Here is a 9,521-nt window from a genome sequence, read left to right as displayed (position 1 = left end):
GTCTAAGGTGTCCCCTGAATGTGTCTGAAGTTTCAGCTCAAAATATCCCATAGATTTTTTTAATGCATTTTTTTAACTGCCTATTTTGGGGCATCATTAACTATGCACGATATATACAGTACAGTCCAAAAGTTTGGAACCACTACGATTTTTAATGTTTTTAAAAGAAGTTTCGTCCGCTCACCAAGGCTACCTTTATTTAATTAAAAATACAGTAAAAAACAGTAATATTGTGAAATATTATTACAATTTAAAATAACTGTGTACTATTTAAATATATTTGACAAAGTAATCTATTCCTGTGATGCAAAGCTGAATTTTCAGCATTGTTACTCCAGTCTTCAGTGTCACATGATCCTTCAGAAATCATTCTGATATGCTGATTTGCTGCTCAATAAACATTTATGATTATTTGTGTACTTTTTTTTTCAGGATTCCTTGATGAATAGAAAGTTCAAAAGAACAGCATTTATCTGAAATACAAAGCTTCTGTAGCATTATACACTACCGTTCAAAAGTTTGGGGTCAGTAAGTAATTTTTATTTTTATTTTTTTGAAAAGAAATTAAAGAAATGAATACTTTTATTCAGCAAGGATGCATTAAATCAATCAAAAGTGGCAGTAAAGACATTTATAATGTTACAAAAGATTAGATTTCAGATAAACACTGTTCTTTTGAACTTTCTATTCATCAAATAATCCTGAAAAAAAATATTGTACACAAATATTTTGTACAATTGTACACATTAAATGTTTCTTGAGCAGCAAATCATCATATTAGAATGATTTCTGAAGGATCATGTGACACTGAAGACTGGAGTAATGATGCTGAAAATTCAGCTTTGCCATCACAGGAATAAATTACTTTGTGAAATATATTCAAATAGAAAACAGTTATTTTAAATTGAAATAATATTTCACAATATTACTGTTTTTACTGTATTTTTAATTAAATAAATGTAGCCTTGGTGAGCAGATGAAACTTCTTTTAAAAACATTAAAAATCTTAGTGGTTCCAAACTTTTGGACTGTACTGTAGGTTGCGGCCCCTTTAATTCTCGTGCCCCCCACCCCTGGAGCTCGCGCTTGCTTTGAACAGCATAAACAAAGTTCAAAAAGCTAATATAACCCTCAAAATGGATCTTTACAAGATGTTCGTCATGCAGCATGTCTAATCGCGTAAGTATTGTATTTATTTGGATGTTTACATTTGATTCTGAATGAGTTTGATAGTGCTCCATGGCTAAAGCTAACATTACACACTGTTGAAGAGATTTATAAAGAATGGAGTTGTGTTTATGAATTATACAGTCTGCAAGTGTTTAATAATGAAAATAACGACAGTCTTGTCTCCGTGAATACAGTAAGAAACGATGGTAACTTTAACCACATTTAACAGTACATTAGCAACATGCTAACGAAACATTTAGAAAGACAATTTACAAATATCAGTAAAAATATCATGATATCATGGATCATGTCAGTTATTATTGCTCCATCTGCCATTTTTCGCTATTGTTCTTGCTTGCTTACCTAGTCTGATGATTCAGCTGTGCACAGATCCAGACGTTAATACTGGCTGCCCTTGTCTAATGCCTTGAACATGGGCTGGCATATGCAAATATTGGGGGTGTACATATTAATGATCCCGACTGTTACGTAACAGTCGGTGTTATGTTGAGATTCGCCTGTTCTTCAGAGGTCTTTTAAACAAATGAGATTTATATAAGAAGGAGGAAACAATGGAGTTTGAAACTCAGTGTATGTCTTTTCCATGTACTGAACTCTTGTTATTCAACTATGCCAAGATAAATTCAATATTTAATTCTAGGGCACCTTTAATAAATTGGCTTCATTCATCAATGAGGTAAATGATCTTTGAAAAACTATCTTGATTTATTCTGTGAAGGCAGAGTTTCACCCATCTATAGGCACATTCCAAGATCAGTCTTTCAGTGGGTCTGGTGTCAATAAAAGCTTTTATTGGATTAACAAGGAAGTTTTTAGTTCTGAAACCTACAGGATATTCTTATAGTACGATGACATCTTATATATCAAAAGCTCAAGGAAAAATTTACTTCTCAATTCATGACCCCTTTAAAGGTGCAGTATGTAATAATTCTGTCTGCTAGAGGTCGCTAGAGGCCTATTCAAAACAAAGGCGTAGCTTGATGATGCCAGGTTTGAGAGCAGAATCTTGGGACATGTGTTCTCCACCTCAACGGACGGTGCAAAAGAATTGGGATAGGACTTGGGAAGAAATCTTGTTCATGGATGTGATTATTAACGTTACTGTAGTGTGAAGCAGAGCAGGAGCAAGTGTTGTGGAGCTGAACAAGGAGCTGGAGCGATTGATCAACACACGCCTCACGAGCAGCGGGACTTTTATTATGACACAGTCGCCGGCGCCACTTCCGCTTTTCCGGTCATGAGTATGAGGTAACGCAGCTCTGTTTATCATATTAGATACATTTGAGAGTGTTGAAAATGATGTTATAACGTTACTCTGTGCGTTCGCTCGGCGGCTGCTGTGAGACACTGTTACACACTGCAGTAAGATCCATTTTAGAATATCATATTAAATGCTGGATGCTTGTATTGATATGGCATGCAATTACTTTTTAAAACGTATTGTATGATGGAAAAAAATGCTGTATTACTGTTACTAAAAATAAAGCTGCATCTGATTATGCTATGTTAGCTACTTCACAAAATAGTGTTTTTCTCTGAGGCATGGTAAAGCAACACTCGCAAAAAAAAAAAAAAAAATCAAGAAAAGTAGATTTAAACAATAAGACTAAACGTGTTGAGCTAAATAACAATAATTCATTTTCTGTCTATAAATATATCAAAACAGTTGTTCTCTTGTTTATTAAAACATGTAAATATTAAAGCGTCTTTGGTGTTTCCATGGTTTCTACAAAATAAAACCGGAAACCGAGGGTAACGCGGGTATGACGCAATTGACAGGCGACTCTTCACACGTCCCAGATCCTAGGTTAAAATTGCAATTTTCTCACAATTTACAAATAGTTGGAAACATTTGGGATATTGTATGTACTCAAGTGAACAAAATATATAACACTGGCCTAGTGGTTTTTTGGATATTTTACTGCAAAAATATTACATATTGCACCTTTAAGCCCTATGTTTAGTACATGTTTATTAAATGATTGCAAACAATTAGAAAGGTCAAAAGTATCAAAGAACAGTCCAGTAAGGTGTTGGAGTCACTATCAAGCACCATTTGAAGGTGGGACGTCCTTTTCTGACACATAGTCACATGAGCACATGGTGTGAGAAGAAGGTAAGATTATTTGCTTTAGTAATCTTATTTAAAATGACATGAACTGTATATAAAAAAATATGTGTGTGTGTATGAAGGTGTAGAGAAACATTTTGTCAGGTTTTATAAAGTTTTTTTATTTTGCATGTTCAGAAATTCAGTTTTTCTTTTCAATGTTGTGCGATAAGGGGTACTTCAAGGATGTCTTAGACAATACCTCACACTGGCAATTAATGTGTGACAAGAAGGGAAGATGCAAGGTTCCTGGATGCACAGGAACACCCAAAGTGATGTGTAAAAATTGTAACGTACACCACTATTTCACAGCAGAGAAGAACTGCTTTTTGAAGTTTCATACGGATTGAAATTTCATTACATGAAGTTCATTATATGACATGACAAACTAGATGATACAAACCTATGCATGTATCCAATCCAATATATCAATGTGTTTGAAGTGTTTTTCCCTTTTTACTTAATGTATTTTTTGACATTTTTGAAAAAGATTTGTGATTTTGTATTGCTCTCTGAACATTGTCTTATAATTTTTTCGATGATTCTGTACCATTGTTGCACAATGTTGCCCTGAGGCAATGAAAAAGTATTTTGGGGAGGGTGGGGGGTCAAAAAAAAGTGTTATCAATAAAATGTTCCCAAATTAACAGAAATGATGTGGAATACTTTTTATCATGTGCCATCAAAATGTGTGCAGTAGAGGGTTAAACAGTCTGTAAATATACCTAAATGCCACCGTTTGTTCTTCTGTGCCGCCCGCCTCTGCGGTGCAAAGGTTGATTTTGTTCACACTGATTACTTTAACTGGTTCCTGATTGTGTCTTGTTATCTCCTGTGGCCAACGAACAAACACAGTGCGATTATGATTCAGGCAGCATTACAGCAGATAAAATAGATAATTTTCTGAACAACAGTAGTATAAATATGACCACTGGAACACAGTTGGCTTCATACTTCAACTGAAGACATTACCAGACAACTTAATTTCTTAAAGGCACAATATGTTAATTTTTTGCAGTAAAATATCCAAAAACCACTAGGCCAGTGTTATATATTTTGTTCACTTGAGTACTTACAATATCCCAAATGTTTCCAACTGTTTGTAAATTGAATAAATAAACCAACTATTGAGAAAATCATGATTTTAACCTAGGATACGGGACGTGGCTGGGAGTCACCTGTCAATGGCATCATATCTCCTTTAGCCTCGGTTTCCGGTATTATTTTGTAGAAACCATGGAAACACCAAAGTTGCTTTAATATATTACATGTTTTATTAGACAAGTGAAAAACTGTTTGGTTACATTTATTAGGGTGACCATACGTCCTCTTTTCCCTGGACATGTCCTCTTTTTGTACCTAATGTGTCCAGATGGGATTTTTTTTTTTTTTTTTTTTGCTGATATGTTTGGCTTATTTTCTTGTTCTGAAGCATGCCATTTGTTTATGTTTGTTGACAGACACTACTATAAGTCAAATGGGCATAGTCTAAGTGATAACAACAATAAAAGAGTCGGGGGCACTAATTTCTATACCTGTTACAAAAGCATGGCAAGAACCATAAAAGAAGATTAATTATAAGCCATGGAAAACAAGTACGTTTTTAGTACAGACTTAAAAGTGGTCAGGAAAGGGCTAACCTGATTTTTAAAGGCAGATTATTCCACAACCGTGGCCCAACCACAGAACACGGTATCACATATCGCATTTTTCTTCAATATCACACAGCCCTAGTGGAAACATCTAGCAGAGGCTTCTGTGTTCACAAAACAACTTTAAACATGCCTTGCAAAGACTTTCATGCCTACTGGACTGTTGGGAAAGATTCGATCTTCAGGAAAGTATTCTACCAGAGAACACAAGGAGTAGCCTAATGAAATTATTTTTTGACTGCTAGTTATTATTTGTAATTATTCTATTGTTGAGCCAAAAGTTGAATGGAAAAGATGTATTACTTTATGTATCAAAGTGAAATAACATATTTGCATGGTTGTGAACACATTTGTCACATTTTGTCCTCTTTTTTGAAAACTAAAATAATATTTATAGGCGGAAAACGAATTATTGTTATATAGCTTAACACGTTTAGTCTTATTGTTTATTTGCCATGCCTCAGAGAAAAAAATATTTTGTCAAATGGCTAATACAGCATTTATACTTAATTGCATGCTATTTATTTAAAATCTATCTATCTTACTGCAGTATGCAACAAGTGTCTTACAGCAGCCGCCGAGCGAACGCACAGAGTAACGTTAAAAGAATAATTATTTTCAACACAGTCATCTCTAATATGATAAACAGCGCTGTGTTACCTAATATGCTTGACCGGAAGAATCGGAAGCGGTGTCTGCGACATAATAAGAACACCGCTCGCGAGGTGTGTGCAGGTAGCGTTCCTCTCACAATAGCGATCGCTCCAGCGACCTCGTTCAGCTTTCACAGCACTCTCCCTGCTCTGCTTCATACTACAGTAACGTTAATAATATCATCCATGAATATAATTTCTGCCCGAGTCCCATCCTGATTCTTTTCCACTAGCTGTGAGGTGAAGATAACATCTCCCATGATTCTGTTTTCAAACTCTGTGTCATCAAGCTACGCCTTTGTTTTGATTAGATAACCTTTAGCGGCGAAAAATTTACATATTGCAGCTTTAACATACCAAATACATGCAAGGATCCCAGGTGAGACACTACTTTAAAATGATACGAACAGGTAATGTTATGACAGTGTGAACAGACACCAACTGATTATAAGGGGTTTAGATCTCAGCAGTATTGCAGGGAGACTCAAAATGCATTAGGAATAAAAATACATCTTCAAACTAATCAGATGCAAATGTCATTTCACTGCAGACAACGGTTAGAAATTATTTAATTGTTGCATTCAGTGATGGAAGGATTTATGCCTTTATTTGTTTTTGGATTTTTTAAACACCGGATTAGATTACATTTTAAATCAGAAATAAGTAAAAAGAATTTCAAAATGTTAAAGTAGCCATTATTAAACTTAAGATGTATTAATATCCCCATTGTTCATTGTTCTTTACTGCAGCCATGACAGCAGAGCTACAGAAGGTACTTGATGCTACAGAGAATAAACTAAAAGATCTGGAAACCAAACTTACTAACAGTGAAGCTCAGATTGAGAAACTCCAAAAGGAAAACCAAGGTGAGACTAGTGTTTTTGAAGACCGATGTGCTGTAATATCATATTCACTGAAAATCAATTGGTGTAGGATTTACTGTGCAATTATTTGTTAAATTTCCTAGCAATATCTGATAGTGAACTGTTTCAAAGAAATGGCATTTATCACACTGATTATGAGGGGTTTAGATCTCAACAATATTCCAGGAAGACTCGAAATGCATCAGGAACAAAAATATATCTTCAAAATAATCAGATGCATATGTCATTTCACTGCAGACAACAGTTAGAAATTATTTAACTTTTGCATTCAATGATGAAAGGATTTATTTATTTATTTATTTACTTATTTATTTATTTATTTATTTATTTATTTTAAACACCGGATTAGATTACATTTTAAGGAATTTTAAAAATGTGAGAACTAATGAAATCAGAAACAAGTAAAAAGAATTTTAGAATGATAAAGTAGTCATTATTAAACTTCAAATGTATAAATACATTATTTACTGCAGTCATGGCATCAGAGCTACAGAAGGAACGTTGCACCACAGAGAATAAACTCAAAGCTCTGGAAACCAGACTTGCTAACAGTGAAGCTCAGATTGAGAAACTCCAAAAGGAAAACCGAGGTGAGACTAGTGTTTTTAAAACCGATGTGCTGTAATATCTTATTAATTGATAAACGATTGGTGTAGGATTTACTGTGCAATTATTTGTGATTTCCAAGCAATATCTGACTGTAAACTGTTTCAAAGAAATGACATGTACTGAATTAAAGGTGCTAAATAGGATGTTTTGTTTTATACATTTTTGCAATATTACTTGAAACTGTCTTTACTAACTGATAAAAGACTATTTATTAGGTGCACTGAAAGGAATAATGTTAATATACATCATCTGTGCACGAGGTAGGGCTTTAAAAACATCAGCCAACGATCGCGTAAACGATTGACCCTCTGGCTTGTCAATCACTGCCGTGACGTTACTTGTGAGAGACGAGCGCGGCTGCGCGCTCCAGTAACTTTCCACACTCCACAGGCGCCGCATGCGATGTTTTTGTCCGGAGACAGGAGTAACAACTGCAGATTATGAGTTACCTGCGGTGAGTCCGACATAATGAATCCACTCACACGACACAGCGAATGCCGGTGGTAAACACTCGTGTTCCAATACTCGTGCACGAGTTTTGGGAGGCGTTCCTTTGAAATGACCTGTGAAGGAGGGTGGCTGTTCTAACGCATGCGCTCATTTCAAAAACTCAGTAACAGTCTTTGGTTTCTCAGTCGACGAAAAGATCCTATTTAGCACCTTTAAATGTGAAATTCTGAAAGGCTGAAATAGTATTTTCCTGTAAAACATACTCCAATAATCTTTGTTTAATATAAACATTTTTGAAATGTAAATATGTTTCAAAAAGAGTTATGTATAAATTGTTTGCATTGCTTCTGAGCTGATTTTCAACATTTTAAGAAGGTATATGTTCTCTTCAGACAAACCAAAGGTGGCATTTTCAGCTGCATTAGGATCAAATGGTTTCTTTGGACCAGTAAACGCAGATACAACACTGGTTTACAAGAAAATCTACTCTAATGTTGGTGATGCCTACAAGCAGGACACAGGTACTGTTAATCCACACTGCTGAAAACAATATCAACACACTTGTATAATTCATGTCTACAGCTGTTAATGGAGATCTGTCTCACTCTTTAACAGGGATTTTCACTGCACCGTTACGAGGAGTTTACTATTTCAGTTACTTCTACCATTGTGGAGTTAGTAATCCAACATGGTTGGCCTTGTATAGAAATGGAAAGCAAGAAGTAGTAACAGGACATCACAAGAGTGGATGTCATACAGAGAACGGAGGCAATGGCTTAACGCTGCTGTTGGAGAAAGGGGATCGAGTCTATATGGTACTCCAAAAGAATGGATGGATCTGGGATCATGTCATAGAAAATGGCACAATGTTCAATGGTTTTCTTATCAATGCCATGTAAACTAAATACACCCGGGGAACAAACAGAACAGTTATGCAACGTTATGGGTTTACAGGTTAAGGTGAAATATCAGGCTACTTAATCCAGTCTTTGTTTGATGAGAATGAATCATTGAAACATCAAAATAACCAGCTTTGAATTATTTTAATATGGCTATTTACTCTTTTTGATCAAAACAACACCATCTTTAAAGAAAGTGTTTGTTAGCATTTGTTTCCATGGTTACTTGTTTGATTAATGCACTGCACCTGCTTTATTCTTTGGTTTGGATTAGTTTATATAGTATTGAGTATTGGGACGAATATTTCTCTTACTAACAATCAATCATTTAATCAGTTATTTTAATCATAAGATATCATAGTTTTCATCAGTTTCATCGTCAGTTTTCATAATATATAAGGTGGTCAGTTTTTCTGTATGTTCAGTCTCAATCTGATAATCGTGACTCAATTTTGATCTTTGGCATTCTGATTCAACAAGATCTCGGCAAACTTTATTTTTAGGCAAGAATATTTTACTCAGATTTTGTTAAGATCTTAAGATTTTTACTAACATTTTACTTAGATAATACTTGGATTTTGACTTCAGTATTTCAGATATATTGGAAGTTGGTTTCTAACTTTGTGCTACTCTTTTATCATAATTTTTCATTATTAAATTTGCATTTTTATCATTCCAAATTAATATGTCTATCATTTGATCATATTTTATTAACCAATAAAATCTTTAATCATCTGACCTGGATCTCCTCATTGCATCAAGTATTTTCTATTAGTCTTTGTTCCATCTTCGAAGAAAGTGGGTTGTTCTGTACGTGCTTTTTAAAAGCTCTGATTGTATTGAGTGGTTTTGCCATTTTTGAGTTTGTTAATAAATAGAGACTGCTGCAATTAGATCCTGATTTTTTGTATGAAAAATCTGTGCTGCAATCAGTCTGTAATGAACGTCCACTGAAGGAGAGTTGAATGTGAACCCAAGTGCAGTTTTACTGAATCCAAAATGAACAGATACAAAATAACACTCGACTTGAAAAAAGAAACATAAGAAACATAAAACTCCGCAACAGCAGTTAG

At 34.7% G+C, this 9,521-nt stretch overlaps 1 protein-coding gene across 1 annotated transcript; it reads left to right on the top strand.

Moving 5' to 3' along the window:
* Positions 1 to 3,261: 3,261 nt before the first annotated feature.
* LOC125244766 (heavy metal-binding protein HIP-like) lies at positions 3,262 to 9,162 on the top strand. The gene is made up of 5 exons (XM_048155002.1): positions 3,262 to 3,307; positions 6,356 to 6,472; positions 6,964 to 7,080; positions 7,942 to 8,070; positions 8,165 to 9,162. The coding sequence occupies exons 2-5, from the start codon at positions 6,358 to 6,360 to the stop codon at positions 8,446 to 8,448; spliced, it is 645 nt and encodes a 214-aa protein (XP_048010959.1). The 5' UTR covers positions 3,262 to 3,307; positions 6,356 to 6,357; the 3' UTR covers positions 8,449 to 9,162.
* Positions 9,163 to 9,521: the final 359 nt, after the last annotated feature.

This window comes from Megalobrama amblycephala, linkage group LG14, assembly GCF_018812025.1.
Source record: "Megalobrama amblycephala isolate DHTTF-2021 linkage group LG14, ASM1881202v1, whole genome shotgun sequence".
Classification (NCBI taxonomy): Eukaryota; Metazoa; Chordata; class Actinopteri; order Cypriniformes; family Xenocyprididae; genus Megalobrama; species Megalobrama amblycephala.
Note: the sequence above shows the minus strand (reverse complement) of the source record. Positions and strands in the feature narration are given on the sequence as shown.